This window comes from Sceloporus occidentalis, unplaced genomic scaffold (assembly GCF_023333645.1).
Source record: "Sceloporus occidentalis isolate IW3139 unplaced genomic scaffold, rSceOcc1.0.p SCAF_6, whole genome shotgun sequence".
Taxonomy (NCBI): Eukaryota; Metazoa; Chordata; class Lepidosauria; order Squamata; family Phrynosomatidae; genus Sceloporus; species Sceloporus occidentalis.
Genome location: NW_028316986.1, coordinates 43,060,751 through 43,083,420, shown reverse-complemented (window position 1 = coordinate 43,083,420; position 22,670 = coordinate 43,060,751). Strand labels below are relative to the sequence as shown.

Below are 22,670 nucleotides of genomic sequence, written 5' to 3'. Positions count from 1 at the left end.
GCTACCTTTCTGTCAGAAGGGGCCCAAGGCAGCTCCTTGTATGCCATCATTCTCACAGAAGGAACCTAAGGCAGCTATTAGAACTATGGAAATTACACACAAAATTTAGTTTTTGATATCAGAGAGAGGTCACTTATCTTAATATATAATCAACAAACCAGACTGCTATGTTCTCTAGGTTTGGGGACTTGCAACAGAAAATAAAAGAAAGACTAATAATAATATAAATAATCCAAAATTTCATATCATGTGATCATCAGGGATTGTGGGATCATAAGGGCCCGTTAATTTTGCATCTTCTTAGGAATTCATATTCTCATTTCATACCTGTCCATGGAGGGCAGGCATCTGGAAATATGAAACATTTTTCCAGCCCCAGTGAAACATGTTGACCTTTGGCTTGATAATATGGGGTATTTAATGTCAAATCAGTGAATTATTTGCTCTACCTACCAGTCAGCCAATTTACCAAAAGTTTTTAGATTTAATGTTTTAAAGTCCTTGGAATAGGTTACTTTTTAAAAACATTAAGAGTAGTATCGTTCAGTGCCTAATGAATGGCATCTTGTATATATTCAACAAAGTTTACATTTCTATTCTGTTTCCCTGGAAACAATTTGTTTTAAATAATTGGTTGCAATGCCACTGATCTTGATCTTGCCATTAGCATGAAAGGAGGCAGCAAAGGTTCGCTTATAAGCACAACCAGTATAACTCTCCCTTCACAGCTACAAAATGGAGGAATGCTTCAGAACTGCAATGCAATGACAAGGAAAGCTGGTTTCTTTTCTTAATAATCCCCAGCACTATTTAAGGAAAAGGATTCAAAAGCACCTACCAATCAAATAAATCCATTCTATTGTTATTCTAAGATGTGGGCGAATTTCTTACATACATATATTTTAAAACCTACGGTACATCTTTTAAATATAAGAGAACATACACCAAACACTGCAGATCCTGAAGTGAATTAATATGCAAATATTGCAGTCAGACCTGGTTTTAAAAATAGTAAGGACACAATCCAACCAAAAGAAAGTACTTTAAAATTTGCATTAATTCCAGTGGGAAAGCTATACACACATTTACATCTCTTCTATTAGAACCAGTGGGATTAGAAAGTTTTAAAGGTTTGGTTGCAACCCTTCAATTTCATTCAACATATGGGGTTGGATGAAGATAGCATCCTTAGTGTTCAGCATTCTTCTGTTTGAATAGCTACAATGGTTTCAGAACTAGTTGAAGAACTAAAGTTGAATCCACCTGCTTCCACCTGAATAAGCACATCCTTCCTACTTTTACACTAAAGTTTCTACGTCACCAATTCTAACAAAAGCAATGTGATTGGTCTTAAATCTCCAGTATCCTGATCATAAGATAGACAATGAACTACAGTGGCCCTCCACTTTTGTTGGGGTTAGGGGCACAAGACTCCCATGAAAATGGAAAAACCGAAATAAAAAATCCACTTTTTTTTTAACCTGAGAGAACACCTCTCTAGGCATCTCCAAGTCCTCCAGTGCAACCCTATGGTCAACATCGGCTAGACGCTGACCATAGAATTGCACTGGAGGACCTACAAATGCCTAGAGAAGTGTTTTCTCTAGGAATTTCTAAGTCTTTCAGCATGACTCTATGGTCAACTTCCAGCAGTCACAATGGAGGACCCAGAGTTTCCTAGAGAGAACATATCCATTAAATCCATGAACTATATAATTTGCGCAGCATAATCTATATGCTAAAAAAATGGTACTTTTCCTTGATTCTAAGAGGAGTGGGTTGGTTGCGGAGCTTAGAAAAGTAACTTTTTAAAACTCCTGGCCATTTTAGCTGGGGAATGAAAGCTGTATTCCAAAACCTTTTCCAAGTTTTGGTGGTTGTTGAGTATTTAAGTGAATGTTATTCTCCCTCTGCATGAAAGCTGTTGGTTGTACATTAATGAATAATTTTACTTCACAGTGGGAAAACAAAATAGGGAAAACATGGCCCACTTAATAAGTTATGTGTTTTATCTTGGTATTTCTCAAAGCTCAGGATTCATGGTTTCTATTTCATTAGCTGTGCATCTCATCCTGTGAATCATGGAGTCATAGAGTCGGCAGAGACCAGAAGGGCCAGCCAGTCCAACCCCCTGCCATGCAGGAAATCACAATCAAAGCCTCCCCAACAGATGACCACCCAGTCTCTGTTTAAAGACTTCCAAGGAGGGAGATTCCACCACTCTCTGAGGGAGTGTGTTCCACTGTCGAACAGCTCTTACTATCAAGAAGTTCCCCCTAATGTTGAGGTGGAATCTCTTTTCCTGTAGCTTGCATCCATTGTCCCATGTTCTAGTCTCTGGAGCAGCAAAAAACAACTCTCTGTTGATAAGAGAAACAGAATGAGAGAAAGAGGGGGAGAAACTGGTCTCAGATCAACCAGTCAATCTCATGGTTGAGCAAGGATTTCAACTGAAATTCCTGCCACCCTTCCAATCCAACACTTTATGTGTTAAACCATATTCATTCCATAATGGTTGCTAAAGTTCTCCATGAAACCAAGAGCACAGATTCTGGTCAGCCTCATGTAGTAATGACTGATACCCAGTAATTGATACCAGGAAGGAAGGCATAAATAATGTAACTATGCATTCATGAAATTTAGAACAATAAATTAAACTCTCCCATCCCATACAATGAAGCATATCCATCGTGGATGAAGTTAAGCTACTAACTGAATGTTAAGATGTAGAGCTGATTTGCTTGCTCCATTTAATCCTCGGCCTTAAGTATATGCACCCTGGGAATACTGATTCATTGTGCCTCCAGCTAAGCATGTTGGCACATAAGCTAAGAAGTAGACAAGAGGTCACAGCTTTACTGCATACAGGTTACAAAATACAATCTGTTGTATATACACATTTGCAAAAGTACAGTAACATTTAGCAGCACAGTTTGTTTGGGAAGCCCCAATGGGAAGTTCCCATTCTTCATAAAATACAACGAAACTGGAGTTCTTTTATTATAATCTTTTAAAATCTGCCCCTTCTATTCCCACCCCAGACCCACATAAAAACATGAAGTCATGATGCATCTTGGCAAGAACCAGCTTCTTGTTTTCAGGCAGGCAACAGATCAAAACTTCTTTTCAGCATTCAGAAGACTGGGAGATGGCAGGACATATAAAGAGTTGAACCTGAATTACCTTAACAAAGACAAAAGTTTTGTGAAAACAGCAAGCAAAATCTCAGGATGGCTGCAGGAAATCAAACAAGGATCACCATTAAAAAACCACACATACACACAGAGCAAGAAAGGCCACAATTCAAATCCTTCTCTTTTGCACCCAGAAAATAATCAAATAAAGTCTCTTAGGAAACATATTATCCCATCAAAGTTTTAAAATCTTGGACACATATCTATAAATATTTTCTCTCCTTCTTTGCTATTCACAGTAGGGCTGATTTCTCAGTGAGTCACAAAGGAGTGAAATGTTTTCCAGTGTCTCCCTACCCTGTGGGTTGAGAAACCAGCAACATCTCTAGCTAGCAGGTCCCCTTCTGGTGATGCCTGCTTTGGTGCCATCCTCCTCAGTGTCAGCCTAACCAGTGGCTCCCTCCTACTTTTGAAATGGCTTGCCCGTCACGCCAAGGTGATGGCTGTGCCAGTCTGAAAATCCATCTGCCAGTGCCCCCACAATGGAGTTGGCTGCTAGAGTGATCAGTGAAGGTCATTCTCTGCTGCTCTGCACCTTCGCTCCGCTGAGTGGACAGAAAGACATAGGGAAAAGAAGGAAACAAAAAAGAAGTTATCTTTGTGCTTTACTGATCTCAAAACAACACCAGAGGTTATAAGGGACACAACATCATGCAAAACAACATGAGCTAAACAAATTAATATAAACTGAATACAAATTATATCAGATTTTTTTTCATTTAAAAAAACAAGTCAACTGATTCAGAAGTAACTGTAGGTTGCTTAATATTTGGTACTCTCAGACTATCTTTTTGGAAGGATCCCACCAAACACATAATGAGGAAAAGATAACTGAATTTCTCGGCATTTCATAAATACATTATGGAAGCAGGATTTCAAAGCAAAATTCTGTTTATAGATTGACGTAAGTATATTATGCAGTCCCAACTGTGGGCAAATCTTACACTTTGATTGCTGAAAGATTTTCCCTGATAAAAAAAACAGCACTAAGGTTTTCATCTAGTGAAAATGAATAAAGTGTGAAAACAGAATTGAGGAAAAAACATACCTTGTGAAACTGTGTTGATCATTTAGAGAAAGTGAAAGAAACATGAAAAGAGAAAAGGAAAGACATAATTATCAGGAGTATTCAAAGCACAACAATAATTGGGGAGGGGGAAACTGAGTAAGTAAAGAAATAGGTGAGTAAACAGAGTAGCCACTGTACAAGTAAAGAATGAGTAAATAAAACTGAAGATAGTATTTCCCTCAGCTCCTTAAATTGCAAAGATTATATCACATTTTGCAAAGGAAATAATTTGGTGCATTTGTACTGCAATTCTGACAATCTCTCACCAATGAAATCACAATCAAGTGTACACAGGGTGTGACAAAAAGGTGGATCCATGTAAGGTCTCAAACCTGTGATGGTTCAAAAGCTAATATGGTATGTGGAGTCGAAGGCTTTCATGGCTGGCATTCATAGTTTTTAGTGGTTTTTTCGGGCTATGTGGCCATGTTCTAGAAGAGTTTTCTTCCTGACGTTTCACCAGCATCTGTGGCTGGCATATCTGAAGATGCCAAGCCACAGATGCTGGCGAAACGTCAGGAAGAAACTCTTCTAGAACATGGCCACATAACCCGAAACCCCCACAAAAAACTAGTATGGTACATTTTGTGTCTTTTGGCTGTCCTGCATAGAGGCCTGGACATACTACCTGGGAGGAAAAAAAGTGTGTTTTGCAAGTTTGTGGAGTGCAGGTGAAAGGAGGGTTGATAGTAACTTTTGAAGTGATAAAATAACTTAATAATGGGACCAGTTGTCTATCTGAAAGTCAAATGACTCAGGCTCGTAGATGCAAGCAGCTCTTGCACATTTTTAAAACCTCTCTTTCTCCCCATCTCCTCCCCTTTCCATGCACACCACACATATCTATTGGTAAGACACAAAAATGATACAAGTCTTGACTTTCACTGTACTAAATTTCTGTCTTCTTTCAAATCACTCAGATCACAACACAGGAAGAAGAAAGGAAGCAAACAGTAAACTATCCTGCAAGTAAACCCTACTAATAAGGCAAGTAACATACACATGCAGAGAGAGAAAGGGACTCAGTAGTGGTTTCCAGAGAGCAACTCATGGTGCATCTATATTGTAGACATTGTGCAGTTTTACACCACTTTAAGTGCTGTAACTCCCTTTTATGAAATTCTGGGATTTATAATTTTACAAAGTCTTTAACTTTCTTTGCAAAAAGGTGCTGGTGCCTCACAAAACTACAGATCACAGGATTCAGCAGGATGGAGCCATGGCAGTTATAGTAGTGTCAAACTGCATTATTTCTACAGTGTAGATGTACCCTCAGCCAATAGCCAATATACCTATTTCCCAGCATCTGTGTAATAACAAGAAGGAAAGATTGTACTTACTGGCAAGAATGACCATGTCCATCCCCCAAAATATACTCATGATCCAGCCAACCATCACAATTGCTGTGAGAATCTGAATCAGAGCTGCTGCAATATTCAGCCAAAACACACAGCAGACGTGCCTGTCGGGGAGGTCAGTCCTGGCTCCACACAGCACTGTGAAGGCTGACACAAATGTCCCTGTGGAAAAGAAAAGAAATGGTCCCTCAGATGAAAGCAGAGGCTCATGTGTGTGCCAAACAAAGCCCAGATGTACAAATGCAATGAAAAAGAAGCTCCCACAATTCAGCACTATCTGAGGCTAAAACTATCAGACACCCAATTGTTTTGAAAGGCATACACATGCCACCAGCAACCCTTTAAAAATATTTGGAGGTGTTCTCAATCCATTTCAAAAGTAATTGGTAAAAGAGACTGTTGCTTACAGGATTCTAGGATGGCGGGGGGGAATCCACCATTTTAGCTTTTTCCTTTATGCTACACCCACCCATACCAAAGATCACCACTTCCCCAGGTTAGCTCATACTCTCTTGCACTACCAATGTCATGAATATTCTCTCTTCCCCCCCCCCTTCATTCTGCCATTCTATTTATTTTATTTTGGAGAAAGTTGGGTTACATGGTATAATACATTACTACAGTTATATTACACACGATTACCTTCTGTAAATCATCCCACTTCCCCCCTGATCTTAAAAAAAAAGATAAATATTATTGTTGTTGTTTGACTCCGGTTTGCTATTATCACCACTTCCCCAGGTTAGCTCATACTCTCTTGCACTACCAATGTCATGAATATTCTCATATGCACAGTCTGGAAACCATGTCCTATGAGGAACAACTTAGGGAGCTGGGGATGTTTAGCCTGGAGAAAAGAAGGTTAAGAGGTGATATGATAGCCCTATTTAGATATTTGAAGGGATGTCATATTGAGGAGGGAGCAAGCTTTCTGTTTTCTGCTGCTCCAGAGAACAGGACCCAGAGCAATGGATGGAAGCTCCAGGAAAAGAGATTCCACCTCAACATTAGGAGGAACTTCCTGACAGTAAGGGCTGTTCGACAGTGGAACACACTCCCTTGGAGTGTGGTGGAGTCTCCTTCTTTGGAGGTCTTTAAGCAGAGGCTGGATGGCCATCTGTCATGGATGCTTTGATCGAGAGTGCCTGCATGGCAGGGGGTTGGACTGGATGACCCTTCTGGTCTCTTCCAACTCTACGATTCTATGAAATACACAAGAAAAGAGTTGCTAATCCCAACTCTATTTCTTTTCATCTGCCTTTAAAAAATAAGGATCATATATACCTTTAAGATGATGATGGGCTTGGCTTTTGCTTTGGACTCCACCACATTGCCATTAGAAGAAGGAGCTTTCTGATTTTTAGGATTTCAGTTGCTGTTTTCATTCAATACATTTCTAAAAATAAGACAAACCACCAATATATTCAGTGTCCATTTCTGAATATATTAATGGTCAGTCACAGGTGGACTGGAGTGAGCTTCAAGCAATAACTGTTAGTGGTGGAATGGGATTGGGGAATACTAGTTTCCAAAAAGGATTAGGAAGGTAACCTGGAACTAAAACACTGGGAAGCACACTTTGAACAATCACTTCTCATTTTTAAAATTTCAAGCATTTTGCATATTCAAATGAAGTTGCTTTGTTGTGCTGCCTAACGTCTCTCAAGACACTCTCTATTTCTTTTCTACTGCTGCTGCTGTCTTTATTTCCAACTCCCGCCTCCTTCCAGAGCCTCTTAAAGTTAAAGAAGCAGTTCTGAAGTACAACAAGAGAGTAGGTAGTAGCTGCTGAGGTCATAGAAAGCAACTCTATATTGTAGTTGGGTGGTGGCAGGGGGAAAAGAAGACTAGAGAACCTTCTTTTACTGTAAGAATTTTCCTGTATCCATTATCTCCCCAAGATTTATCACTATCAAACCGTGGACTAAGAAACGTTTCATTTTGCAAGAGTTTTCTCTTTGCCTTATGTAACAAGTATTTTATGTAGTGAGTATGTATTAGCCTAGGGCAGTCTACAGACATGCCTTCATTATTTGTCCACATAACAACTGTGCCTTATATTGTACATCTGGTAAGAAATCCACCTTCTGTTGTGTATGTTTCTTTTCTTACAAAGCATTAGAGATGTTGGAACCATCATGTCACTGCCCCTCTCCCAGGTGAACCCTAAGGTAGTTTATCAAATAAAGAACAGAATTAGATATTAAAATTTAGACTCGCTGAATGTAGAACATAGCTATGCATGACAGATAGTCTGCAGACAGTGTGCTTACACAATGTATATACAATGTGTGTAATATCTAGGCTTGAAATGCCCTTTAAACAATTGGCAGTTTTGGTCTCTTCACACCTCATTGTTTCAGCACCCTTCCAATGCAATGCTTGCTTAGCTCTACCTGTCAGGCAGTAGCAGCACATGCAACCTTCCCATTTACACCATTTCTACTGACATGGAGAATAAATCTATATAACATTAATACTCATTAGGCAAAAGACAGTATCCAGGCCTGAGAAGTGTAGTACAATGTACAAATACCTTTTTAAAAATCCAAGCACACGAGTCCTATAAATATTCAGATTCTTATCTCACTTTGCACCTTATTATAATTTATATAATCCCATTTAGACATCATTATTTTTTTTAAAAAATTACCCTTCTTTTCGGTGAAAAATTTTCAGAGTAGCTTACAATGGTAGACACAGCAACAATAAACCTGAGTAAACACACCAGAGTAGCAAAATAAATCAATAAAATAAAATTGTAACACAGAAGCAAGGACTACCATAATTTCAATGGTCTCATAACTCCACAAGTATCCCACTAGAAAACTGTAGCACATCAAGGGGACAGAAATCAGCACTGTCATGACTCTACGTAAAAGCAGATACAGTACAACATGTCATCACGAAAAAACAATTCTGTAACATTTTTCAGGACATGAGCTAAATGAAGTATATCTTGAAGACTGCTATTTGCTTGTTTGTATTCTACCTTCCATAAAAAAAAATAGCTTGTCACTTGTGTATTTCTTTTTCCCAGAGCCTATAATCAGAAAAACAAAGAGGTCATGCCTTTAGTTCCAGGTTCCCCCCCTCCAAGAAAACCTTATTAAATCCATGGGTTCACCATAAGTCAATAGGTAACTTGAAGGCAGTCAGGCAGGCACAGAGTCTTTACTTCACAACAAAGAAGTGCTATTGTACAAATAAAAATTATTGCAATGCCAGACACAGAATCTTATTAGTAAACATGGCAGTCTGGGTACTTGTTTGTAAGGAAATCTATGCACAGGTAAGTAGTAGAGCCTGTTATGGAAAGAGAGTAGGTTTGAATATCTAGATACAACTCCCTCTGCTACTAAGAAGACATCTCCAGACTGCCACTACTAGTAGCATGGCCTTTTGAAGTAACTGAGAATGCTGGATACCTGCGTGTGTGTTGCTATGTGAACCACACTCCAAAGCAATGGGGGAGATGCCAGGGTCAGTAACTACCTGGATTTGGTTCCCAGCAGAAGGAAGAATCCCTGGAGACATATGGCATTTTGTAATTAGCATTGAGTTTATTTACAAGTATACAGTGCTAAGGTTCTCTGCCATCATCAAATAAATCCAGCAGCCTTGCATCTAATTGTCAGAGTTGTATATACTAGCAAAGATTTCAGTAGCCTTTCAGGGCTTAAAAACACTCCTTCGTCTAAAAATGGAAGTTCCTCTTTTTGCTTCTTACATCAGTGGTAGTCAACATTTTTATACTTGGGACTCCCCTTTATAATTACATGCGGACACTGTACCCACCCTAATCAACACAGTATACTAATAAAAATATTTTATTTAGTGTGCATATTTTCATTTGAACTTTCATGTATATTCATATTTTAACATGTTATAAGGAAATACGGTAATATAATTCAAATTAGAACAGTTCTATTCAAAGTAAATTTAATAGTTAACTCAACACATGTATAAATTTCACACATAAAAAGTTTGGGAAGAGGAGGCATCAGGGCCTCCAAACCTCACATACCCCTAGAGCAACTCTTGGGCCCCTGATCCAATTCCTACTCGTCTTCTAATCTCTATAGCTCCCTCCTTTCTGCCCTCGCTTCTCCATATCTTCAATCTCTCTCTCTCTACAGGCTCCTTCCCGTCGGACTTCAAACATGCTCTCATTTCCCCAGTTCTGAAAAAACCTTCTCTTGACCCCTCCTCTTTGTCTAGCTATCATCCGATTTCTCTTCTCCCCTTTCTTTCTAAGGTTTTGGAACGGGTTGTTTATTCGCGCTGTCTTAAGTTTCTTGAAACCAACTCCATCCTTGATCCCTTTCAGTCTGGTTTCCACCCAAGGCATTCCACAGAGACAGCTCTTACTAAGATCTCGAATGACCTTTTACAGGCCAAGGCTAATGGCCTTTACTCTGTTCTCATCCTTCTCGATTTGTCTGCAGCCTTCGACACTGTTGATCACTGTCTCCTAATTGACATACTCTCTGACCTTGGGTTCTCAGACTCTGTTCTCAACTGGTTTAGATCTTACTTGTCTGGCAGATCTTTTGCAGTAGTTGCAGGTGGTCAGACTTCTTCTCCTGTTCCCTTATCTGTTGGAGTTCCCCAGGGCTCTGTTCTGGGTCCCCTTCTGTTTTCTCTCTACACACTGTCCTTAGGAAAACTCATCAGCTCTTTTGGTTTTTCCTACCATCTGTATGCTGATGACACCCAGCTGTATCTTTCCGCCCCTGACCTTTCTCCAAGGCTTGAACAGCAAGTTTCGTTTTGCCTCACAGCTGTCTCGCAGTGGATGCGCCATCGGCGTTTGAAGCTCAACATGTCCAAGATGGAGCTTCTTGTCTTTCCTCCTAAGCCCACCCTTCAACACTCCTTTTCTATCTCTGTGGACAACATTTCTATTCAACCAGTCCAGCAAGCCCGCAGTCTTGGCTTTATCTTTGACTCTTCTCTGTCGTGTATCCCTCAGATCCAGACCACAGCCAAGGCGTGTAGATTCTTTTTGTACAATATTGCCAAAATCCGACCTTATCTCTCCGCCTCTTCTGCCAAGATCCTGGTCCATGCCCTAGTGATCTCACGACTTGATTACTGTAATGTCCTCCTGGCTGGACTTCCTCTTTCTCACCTCCGTCCTTTAATCTCTGCCCAGCATTCAGCTGCACGCATTATCACTTCCACCCACCGCTCTGACCACATCTCTCCTGTGTTGGCATCCCTTCACTGGCTCCCTCTCCCTTTCCGCATTCAGTATAAGCTCCTGCTGTCGACATTCAAAGCCCTCCATGGACTGGCCCCTCCTTACTTATCAGACCTTCTTTCTCCTCACCTTCCCACTCGGGCCCTCCGTTCTGGTAGTCAAGGGTTCCTGTCTCAGCCCAGGATTTCCTCTGCCCCATCCCGGATTCGCCCCTTTTCACTTGCTGCCCCTCACTCCTGGAACCTTCTTCCCCCACAAGCAAGAGTCATCACTTCTTTAACTAGCTTCAAAACGGAGTTGAAAACCATCCTGTTCAGAGAAGCCTTCCCAGGCATTGCATAATTGTCGCTTACTATCTGATGTTCTTTTGTTGCCTGTTTATCGAACCATTTCCTGTTTTACTATGTATCGTATATGTATTATCCTACTTGAGAGTATGTATTTTCCCTGGATGAAGATTAACCTTCCATTTTGAAGCCAAGCCCTCCCTCCAGTCCATCTGCCTTGGTCCAGGCCTTGGAGGTAGAGAGGAACTGCTGGACCTCTTACCCTTTCCCGCCACCACTCCCTTCTCCTTCTGTGTCATGTCTTTTTAGATTGTAAACCCGAGGGCAGGGAACCGTCTAACTAAAAAGATTGCATGTACAGCGCTATGTAAATTTACAGCGCTTCATAAATAAAGGTTAATAATAATAATAATAATAACTGAGGGGTTTTCCCCCACCATTTAAGAAACACTGGAATACATGGAAATGTTATTCGGGATTCTAGGAAGCACAATCCAAAAAATAATTTTTCTAAGCTTTCTGTGCATTTTATCATCCTTAGTTTTTGACAGGAAAGAAGAATAGACTGGGTTTCCAAGTGCCTCCAGACTAGAGCTATTTACTTGTAATCACCTTCCCCAAACATAGCCATTGATCATAAAGCAATCCATTAACTCTTTTATTCACCCTCAGATTCATGTTTAAATGCAGCAATTGTTTCAAGGCAAACCCAGGCCCCATTCACACTATGAAAATAATCCAGGATGCATCTGGGTTGAATCCTTATTGTTCACACACATTTTGAATGTACTCAATGCGAACCCCTCCCCCCAGCTTTTCCTGAAAGATCCACATCAATCTGCATCACTGGTAGTGTAATAAGCTTCCAAATCGATTTTGATTGCTCTACATCATTCAAAAGAAAGGAGACAGCTCCATTTTATCCTGAAATGATGGCATATGTGAATAACACAGGGGTTACAATGACTCAAAGAGATTTACAAACCAAAAACAAAATGGGAACAACAAACCCAATATGCATCAGTGCAGCAATCCACATCTCCTCGGGACAAAAAAATTAGTGTGAATGCCCCCTACAGTCTACTCATACAGTGCTGGCCCTTCAAAACTGTGGACTCACTTGTTATTAAACTTCATGGTATGGAAAGGACTCATTTAAATAATCCCTCCAGACTAGGAGCACATATTAAATTGCTCTTTGTAAAGCTGCTTGTTGTTATGGTAAGATACTATTTTTTAAAGAACCAATTGAATTGGGGTGGGAAACACATGACCCTGCAAATGTTGTTCAAACGCAACTCCCAACATTCCTTACCACTAGCTGAGATGGCTAGGGCTGTTGGGAGAAGCAGTCCAATGAAATCTTGGGGGGCTATGCAATTTCTACCATCAACTAAAGTTTGCAAATAGTGAGCATATATAAAGTTATCCAGAACCTTTGAGGACAGGGAAAGGTTGATATATAAACAAACAAAGAAACACATACAAAATGAAATAATAGGAGTTTGCTATGTGTACCCACCAGATGTGTTGGCCTGCAATTCCCACCACGGCCAAGCCAGCTAAGGAGGGATGATGTCATCCAACACATCTGGAGAGACCCCATGTTAGGGAAGGCTGCCAAAAACAAACAGCTGCTCATGCCTTGTGCAAAGAAGAAAAAATAGCTACTGTCCCTGTTGGCTCTCTGGGTTCCAATTAACCACTACGCTACTTTGCAAATGAAGAAATTATACCTCTGAGAAGAGTAAAGAGGTCAATGAAATGCAAAACGAGGCACCTAATTACCAACACAGAGCTTGAGTTCCTGTGTGATTCAGGTACTGGCAGAAAGCCAGCTCTCCACTTTTTTTGATCTGTTATTATGGTTCCCACTTGATTCCATCCGTAGTTATATTGCTCTTCCAAATGTTCATGCCCACACTTCCCTATACACACTGATACCAAGTTCAGATGACTAAGAGCCAGTACAAACACTATTTGAATGGGCTTAGCCATGCAAGTAAATGTTCAAGGGGAAGAAGAGTGATCTCCAATGACTGCCATCATCTGATGTTACCCTGCTCAAATAATTTGACCCTGTAGAAATTATTTCCCCAGAGCTTGGAAAAGTTACTTTTACAAACTACAATTCCTAGAACCTTCCAGCCAATGTGCCCAGTAGAATTCCGAGACCTCCTGTGACCCAATAGAATTCTAATCAAAACAAGTAACTTTTGCAAGCTCTGCATTTTCCTGCTATACCATTAGATGCAATTCAAATCCAAGGAGCACAATACACTGATCTAATGTAGGATAGCTGTCTTGACAACACTGCATATTAAAAAGAAAAAGGTAAAAGGATTCATCCCAATGTGGTACAACTGGCCAACAATGCTCAGCCTCTAAGGTAAAATTATTAATCAAACTGAAGCTTTTGAAAACAGTCTGAAGAGAGAACTTGTTTCACTTGTCACCCATGATGATATAAGGACTGTGACCATTGGAAACTACATTCCACATAGGTACATATTATCTCATTAGCCAAGTTAACTATGGGGAGGGTGGCAGAAAAGAGGAAGAGAGTATAAACAGTATACTACTGTCAGCCGTTTGCCATGGACTGAAAATATTTTTTTAAATATAAATTCCAAAAAGCAAGTTTTATATAAGGGGTACCATTTTACTACACCGTTGAATATAATGGGACTTCAGCATCCACAAATTTTGGTATCTATGGGGGTCAGGGAACCAAACCCCAGCAGATATTAAGGGCCCATCATGCCTTATTTCTAAACAGGAAAATGCAGTGTCCCAGTACAAATTCAAAACTACCCAGTACAAAGAGATTTGGATTGAAGGTCAATCCAACATATTTTGCTGTCTGAAGCAAATAAAAAATGCACCCCACCATACTGTGGATAAAAAATGACCAAAAAATGCTATTACACAGCATGGGGCATTCATTTGACAAGACTGATTTTAGCTAATGTTTCAATAAGATGTGGAAAGCATGATTTAGCTAAGCATGGGTTTTTTTGACTTCATTAGCCACCCTCCTACCTCTTCTTCCATAATTTGAACACCACTGCAGGGAGATTTGTTACATGACAAAGATTTACACAACAATCCCTCACTTGTAGCACACAGTCCAGCAAAAGCCACAACACCTTGCTGACTATACAAGAATCAGAAATTTCTCTGAAATGTGAAGCACTATTATTGCATCTCCAGGATGTGATCAGAGGTTTATCCTTTGTGTGGCAATGATGAAGGCTCATCAAAACCAACTGTACTATCGTGATTACAACACTGTATCTTTTTGCTAAACATTACTGGTAGCATGAATACCTCCTGGCTGGACCACTGTGTCACTCAAAGATTTGCCTTAAAAGTTATTCTTTTGAAGAATATTAAAGATCTTTAGAAAGCTTTCATTTTGGAAGCCTTTTAGAAATAGTCTTCCAGGGATTTACAGGGATCCGGGTAATATGTACACACATGCCCATTCACTCACACACATTTTACAAAGTGAGCTAAAACAGTATGAACGTCTTTAAATTAGTAAGGGCCAATATCAAAAGGAACAGGAAAATGTTTCTTCAAAACTGTTTTTTTGTTTATTAATCTAAAGCTGACCCAGATAATCAGAACAATGACAGTCACAGTGCTGTTGATGTATTTTCATTACCTAACAGGATACAGTAATAATTTCAGCATCTAACTGTGCAAAAAGAACGCAGACAACCAGAAATAGAAACTCAGAGACAAAGAAACAATATAAGTTTAAAAATACCTGAGCAGTTGTGATGGATTCCAGGTGCTGATGCTGAAATAACTTTCCAGAGTTTTGTTTAGTACAAATCTAAATGTTTTTCTAAGAACATGATCAGTCAAAACGTAAACAAGTAAAGGAATTCTTAACTGATGTCTTCTTGCTGACCTACTGTCTTGTCTGACACAAACTGCCTTGAATATTTTTACAAAAGTGTAATCGAAATATTGAAAATAAATAAATGAAAACAATCCCCAGCCTGAATGAAAACCTCTGGCATTCCTGCTTCTGCTGAACTCTATCCCACTTCAAAACGCAGCTATTGGTACTGAGTTATTATGAGCTCTGGTAAAATTCAGCAGCTCCATTATTTAAATTTCCAAGCACTGTTAAACAAGGCAAATAGAATAACTCAGGTATGTCCAAATATTATAGCTCAAAAATCTTCTTCCTTATTACACTTTTGAGTTGTGTTTTATCTCTTATAGCAATTGTAATTCATACAGCAGAAGTCTTCACAAAAAATGTCAAAACTAAAATGCTGATATTACTGATATCTAACTTATTAAATGCTCTTGCCCATAATAATAACTCACTCCAGTGTATTACAAAGTAGAAAGCAAATCTGGGAATTATGAGAATTACAGTCCAACAGCTGAAAGACACCAGTTTGGGAGAAGGTGATATATTAAAATGAATAGAAGATAATTCATTGATCGTTTTAATATCAATATCAATAAAGACAATTGTAAACAGTGGTTTGGCACTGCAGAACTTGATTTACATGATTCTTGGGTTTAAATATTCCCCCTTAATTCTTCCTCTCTGCATGTGGCTACTGGAAGCCTCTAATTTATGGTTAATGGTAAACCATAGCTCGCCATTTCATCCAAAACCATGGTTCAGATGAAATGGCAAACTATAACTTGTTGCTAATCATAACTGACCTCCAAGCATAAAAGGGCCAGCATGAGCCCAAGACCTGTGCCTGCTAATTTCCTAATGCTGTTGTGCCCTTACATCAGAAGAGTCCCAATGCTACCAAATGACGCATCATTAATACAAAGGCAGAACAGTTACATTTCCTTTGTAGATATTTGGCAAAAATATTTCCTCCAAAATTAGGATTGGATTTTGTTTTGTAGAGGTAGCACAAAATCTTGTAGTGAGTGTGCTGAAGCTGATATTGCAAAATTCCAATTATTATTTGTTTTATTTTAAAAAACATCTTAAAGCCCTTTGTATTTTCAGATTTTTTAAAAAAATCTTTTGCTTAAAATACGTTCCATTTCAACTGGACAGAAACAAAGTTGTTGTTGTGTGCCTTCAAGTCACTCAAGACTTATGGTGACCCTAAAACAAAGCTATCACGGGGTTTTCTGGGGCTGAGAGGTGATTTGAACCCTGGTTTCCAGAGTTGTAATCAACACTCAAACCACTACGCTCTTGACAAAAACAACACAAACCCCAAAACAAGCAGGATCAAGAACTGACAGAGCCAATGATCTCAGGAGTTTTCAGTCAAAACATGTCACTAAGTAACCATCTGCTTTTTGTGAGATCAGAAAGGAAAAACATGGGTGAAACAGAAAGCAACAAAGGAATGGCTTCTCAGAGCCTTTCCTGTTACCAATACTAATATATTTATAAACCAAGTCCTTTCCCCACAGCCAGCAGTCTACACAGCACAATTTATTAAACCCATAAAGAATTTATAATAGCAGTTCAATTTCCCAAGCATATTCCTACCTCTTCTTTTGTGTGAGAGCAATCCCTTTCCAACGGCCCCTCTCTGAGGATTATAAAATGTTTAAATGTCTTTTTCATGAGACTAACAGCCAGATGACATTTTATTGCCAATAGCCCATCACAACCATCAAATCCCAAAATGTCTGACATACTGAAATTCATTCCTGACAAAACAGCCTGTTTCTATTCCCCTGCAGGCCTGAAGCCCCAGTATTGTTAGCAACACAGCTCTTATAAAAGTCAATCTCTTCATCTGAATATTGGGGTCTGATTCTCACAGAGCCCTCATCCCCACAGCACCATCATTAGTGGTTCCCAAGCTATTGTATGTTACCCCACAACTTAGTTTTAACACTAAAATATGTTGAAATTTCTGATTCTATCCTCTTTTGTCTTGGCCATGCCTACCTCTTGAGTAAAAGCCAACAGGTTGCAGTGGTTTGAATGTTGGAACTGGGACCTCAGGAGGATCCCTACTTAGGCATAGAAACCTATCAGGTGCCCTCAGGCATTGTACACTCTCATCTTTAGAGAATGGCAAAAGAAACCCTCCTCTGAATAAATCTTGCTAAAAAAAACCCCAAACCCTATGATAGGATTGTCAAATGTCAGAGTCAGCCTGAAGGGACATAACAATAAAACCATAGCCACTTGGATATAGCCCAGAGATTGTCTCTTAAATTGAATTTAGCTTTTGTGCTTAAAGGGGGTTCCCCTACCTAGCTCTATGATTACGAGTATGCACATATGCATGCGCAGCACACCTTACATGCACGAATAGGCTTCAGCTAAAGGACAGATTAGAAGTTTAATGCAACCCTTTCAAAGCAAGCAAACAGTTGGTAGTATGATTTTATGATGGCATAAACTTTCAAAGACTAGAAAGCCACTTCAAGTGCATGAAATATCATTCTCAACCAGCACATGATATAGATAAAAGATATTACACTTGCACACATGTAAATAGAATATACAGTTAGATATGATTGGCATTGACTCTGTACTCTGACGTCAAATTAAAACTTCCCTGTTTGTTCATGTATTTTATGAATTTTATACATCTAATTCAATCAAAACTTAATTTTAAATTGGAGGGTATAGTGTGTTTTTCTATTTCTGACTGATTTTACTGTTGTAATATGTTGCTTATTTAACTTTATGTGCATTGCCTGGAGTCTCCTTCAAATATGGAGTCTCCTTCAAAAAGAAAGAAAGAAAGAAAGAAAACCACAGAGAACACTTCTTACTAATGGAATTCAGCCTTCTCAGGACATGTGGATGTCATGTTCAATGACTAACTGAAAGTCTCAGATTAACTGAAAACAATGAGAACTCATTTTCCTAGATCACCTTGGCATCATCACACATTCATCAGTGAAGCTAAACAACACATCCATATCCAGAGGTGGTATTTACAGCTGTTTTACAACTGCTGTTCTTTACTTCCACTGATATTCTCCTTCCTTTCCTTGCCAGAAAGAAACTGTTCTCATCTGTTACGAAGTGGTTCAATACCAGTATAAATAAAATATAAAGGATAAATACAGGTTTTTTTTCCAATCATTATTATCCTAAGGCTATTTTAATACAGGACTACGTTACTTCAATGAAAGGAAATACACAATTTTCACTTGCTCTGACCAGTAAAACCTTACATGTGACCCTACCTGGGCCAAAGGGACCTTGAAACAGTGGTACATGCTCTGGTAACCTCTCGCTTAGATTTCTGCAATGCGCTCTACATGGGGCTACCCTTGTATCAAGTCCGGAAGTTTCAGTTAGTACAAAATATGGCAGCCAGACTGGTCACTGGTGCATCTAGGTTTGACCATATAACACCCACGCTGAAAGCCCTTCACTGGCTGCCTATTCGTTTCCGGGCACAATACAAGGTGTTGGTTATCACCTATAAAGTCCTACATGGCTTGGGCCCGAGTTACCTGAGGGACCGCATCTCCCCCTATGAGCCGCCCCGCACACTCAAAGCATCTGGTAAGAACTTATTGGAAATACCATCTTCCAAATATGTTTCCTCATCCCAGAAGGCCTTCTCAATATTGGCCCCGCGGATCTGGAATAGCCTTCCTGAGAAGCTCCGTCTCATGAACCCCTTGGAAACATTTAAAAAGAGACTTAAAACTGTTCTCTTTTGCCAAGCTTTCCCCCCTGAAAAGTGAAGACCAACATGCTTGTTGACAACGATATTCTGCCTTGCCCCTGGATGCGGATGTTTGATGGATTGTTGTATTGATTGATGGAGTAGTGATGTAATATTGTGTAACCCCGCTTCGATCCATTAGGAGAGGCGGGGAAAGACAAATAAATTATTATTATTATTATTATTATTATTTTACAATTAATTAACAATGATAACTGGTTGATCAGTTTAATGGGATGGTGGAAGCAATGGCCTGAATGCCAATGGTACTACTAACTCTGGAGGCTGGTATTTTAGTGATTTGAGCTACTTTTTTGTAGACAAAGGCTACAAAACAACATGGGTTGACAGGAGAAGAGAAACATATGATCCAGTAGTATTACAAGTATGATGTATTAGCATGTACAAATCACTTTTCCAACACTGGAAATCTTAAAATGTGCTTTCTTAATGTGCCTTTAAAAACCAAAATTATTAATTATTGTAAAGTTATTGTAAAAGCCTAATTAATCCAAGTTAATAATTCTATTGGCAAGCAATATCCCCAAAGGGTAACAAAGTGGTAGCATATCTACAATATTTAAAAAGTGTGTCCCTGTGTGTGTGTGACTCTCTCTACCATAACTTCAGGATCACAAAACCCAGATATCTGAAACTGGCATGGATATTAAGGTAACCCTACAAGTCAGTACACAAGGGTTACTGTTTTTAAAATAGGTTAATTTTGCTTATAAACTTCTCAGTATACTGTGGTTCCATCATCAGTCAGTGGAACATTAGGCACAAAAGCACATTAGGAAAGCACATTTTAAGATTTCCAGGCTATATTCCATATCCTATCCATAAAGGTGAAACTGAGGTCAAGCCTGGAAAATTAATTTTTCCAGAGGGTCTCCAGGTAGCTTCATGTTGTGTTTTCTTCTGCATGGCCCTTGAATTCTACAAAGAGTTAAGAGAGAGGGGAGGTGTCCTGCTGTCTGTTAAGAGCAGAAGGGGAAAAGAGAAGCAGAGGGAAAAGCTGAATGCATGCCAGGATGGAGGGAGTGAAAGACAAGGAAAGGAATGGTGATAAGAGAAAGAAGAAAAAGTGTGGAAGGAAAAAGAAGGAGCACCAGTGTGAAATGGGGAAGACTAAGGCACTGTTAACCTTTGCAAACCTGCGTTTGTCACTAGAAACATGTCAAAATGTAAAAACAGCAGAACTAGTAATTGTCTGGAACATTAGATTACATGTGGTACTGCCAAGCAAGAGAGCCAGTGTGGTGCAGTGGTTTGAGCGTTGGACTATTTCTGTAGTCCCCACTGGGTAATCTTGGGTAAGTCACACTCTCTCAGACTCAGAAGAAGGGAAAGGCAACCCTCCTTTAAACAAATCTTTCCAAAAAACCTGTGATAGTTTCACTTTAGGCTTGTCATATGTTAGAAATGACTTGAAGGGCACACAACAACAGCTGAGTAAATAAGAAAGCCTTCACCTACTACTGAAACCCAGCATATGGAACACTCCTTGTGGAAGGCAGGCTTTCCGTCTAAATATTGTTCTTCTAACTTCAGAAGGATTTGGAGTAGAACTTCAAAATCTTAGCAACTAGGCAAGCTCATTTGGAAGAAGGCACTCCTAGAAATGGTGTCACTAGAGGTGTGTGGACTGTACCAGGTGACACCCTAAGGGGAGGTGACAGCACTGCTCCTCAAACATCTCCTTTTTGGAGTGTGACATTTGCCTGTGTCCCATTAAAACACTGAAGAGATTGTGTGAGTGGGGTGAGGCTCAGTGGGAGGAGAAAGGAGAGGTCCCAGGGTTTTTTAAATTAAAATTTGATTTTTAAAAAAATAATTTTTAAATTAATTTTTAATTATTTTAAAATTTTCTTTAAAAACATCACCTTTTAACAAATATTCACTGCAACCATATGAAACTCTGCATATGTAAATGTGTTGAGGCTGTGAGTTTGATATTGTAATTTAAATGTACTGTATAATTTTAATTTTCCTAGTTGTTTTATGTCACAAATATTACTATGGCATTCAGTGATATGCAGGAATTATGATTAATGAGTAACGGTAGTACAAAAACCATTACTAATATTTCTGTATGGCGTGGTAAGGGAGGAGGTCAATGGGAGGCGGGGAGTGACACCATGAGTTACTGAACCGGGTGACATCAGCCCTAGTAATGCCACTGACTCCTATAACTAGTAAATTGGTGATTTAAAAGCAAGTGCCAGCACTTTGCATAGGCCACTAACAAACAGTGTGGCCCGAAACATATTAACAGCCCTTGTGGGAAGAAATCCAAATTAAAAGCATTAAAAATGTCTATGTTATACAAACACTTACATATACACCTAATGTTGCTGGGTGCTTTCAAGTTGTTTTTGATTTATGGCAACCCTTAGGCCATATAACGGGCTATCTTTTGGCAAGATTAGTTAAGTGGAGGTTTCCCACTGGCCTTCTCTGAGGCTCAGAGAGTGTGACCTGCCCAAAGTCACCAAGTGGGTTTCCATGGCCAAACGAGAATTTGAACCCTGGTCTCTCTGGGGCACTAATATGCAAATATGCAGTAATCTTTTCTTGTAATATATCTATGTTATCTTTAATTTTGATTTATGAAGTAATCAACACCCCCCATCCCGCCAAAAAACACCAGTCTTTCCAGATCTCACAATTCTTTGTCTCATAAACAATAGCAAGAGCAAGCACATTTCTATACCACTTATCCATCTCTAAGCGGTTTACAAAGTGTAAGCTTTACCCCCAACAATCTGAGTATTCATTTTAGCAACTTCGGAAGGATGCAAGCCTGAGTTGAGCTTGAGCCCTTTTGCTGGTATTGAACTCGCAAGCTTATGGTTTGTGAGTGAGTGGCTGCAGTACAGACATTTAACCACTGCACCACCAGGCCCATAAACAGGGTTTTAAATCACTTATGAGGATTCAGGAAATGAAGGAGGGTATTTTCCTTTTCCTTTTGAACAACACAACTGTGGGCTTATGATTTCTAAGAAGTGTGATTAGATGCATATTTGCTAGACAGACTGCAACATATGCAAGAAGAAGACTTGGAAGTGAATGCTAGAGAAGACCATCTGCAGTAATGACTAAGCTTAACTGGTCAGACTTGTTGCATATATTCCCTTATCTGGGACACAACAATTTAAATTCAGTAGCATACTAAGTACTGCAACCCCACTATTTCAAAACTATGAAGCCTTCATTCATGTTTAGAGCACTACAGTTCCACTGTTCTTAACAAATATCTATACTAGCATTTTTTAAAATAGGGAATGTTACAGAAGAAATTCTTAGAATAAGACACAGGATCAGCATGAAAGCAAACTGGTTTAGGAATCTGCCTAACAGCAGAATTACATACCTTAGCAAACACAAGTTCACACACTTGGCTGAAGTAATATGAATTGATGTGAGAGCTTCTCAAACCAGAAGCTTAATCTTTCCTACACTAGTTGTGTGGGAATGACTGCAGGAGTGAAGTACAATCGACCCTTCGTATCCACAGATTCTGCATGCATGGCTTGAAAATATTCAAACAACACTTTCCCAAAAGCAAATCTTGATTTTGTTATTTTATATAAAGGACACCATTTTACCACCCTGTTTAGGCTTGCCATATCCCACCTGGGGGCGGGACTTTCCCGGTTTGGGGCAGGGCCACACGGTCCCGCCCCAGTTTGGCCCCTACCCCAGGACCTCCCCCCCCACCAAGGCCCTGGAGGCAGCTCCACCCCTCCCTCCCCATGGCTGTGTGCCACCCTCCCTGCCTCCCTGCCTGGCTTAGCCTAGAGAGCAGGTCTTAAAGACATCTGCCACTCAGAGCGATTGCCAGCCCACTTGGTATATATACCCTGCAAAAGGCATTACTTTCAGGTTA

The 22,670-nt window shown here is 39.6% G+C and overlaps 1 protein-coding gene across 1 annotated transcript in view; it reads right to left on the bottom strand.

The window, feature by feature from the left end:
• Positions 1 to 3,698: 3,698 nt before the first annotated feature.
• LOC149310675 (protein stum homolog) overlaps positions 3,699 to 22,670 on the bottom strand; it is a 55,338-nt gene continuing 36,366 nt past the window's right edge. The window contains exons 2-3 of the mRNA XM_089528441.1: positions 5,604 to 5,783; positions 3,699 to 3,739 (exon numbers count right to left, since the gene is read on the bottom strand). Coding sequence (XP_089384567.1) covers positions 3,699 to 3,739; positions 5,604 to 5,783 — 221 coding nt within the window. The remainder of the gene's footprint in view (positions 3,740 to 5,603; positions 5,784 to 22,670) is intronic.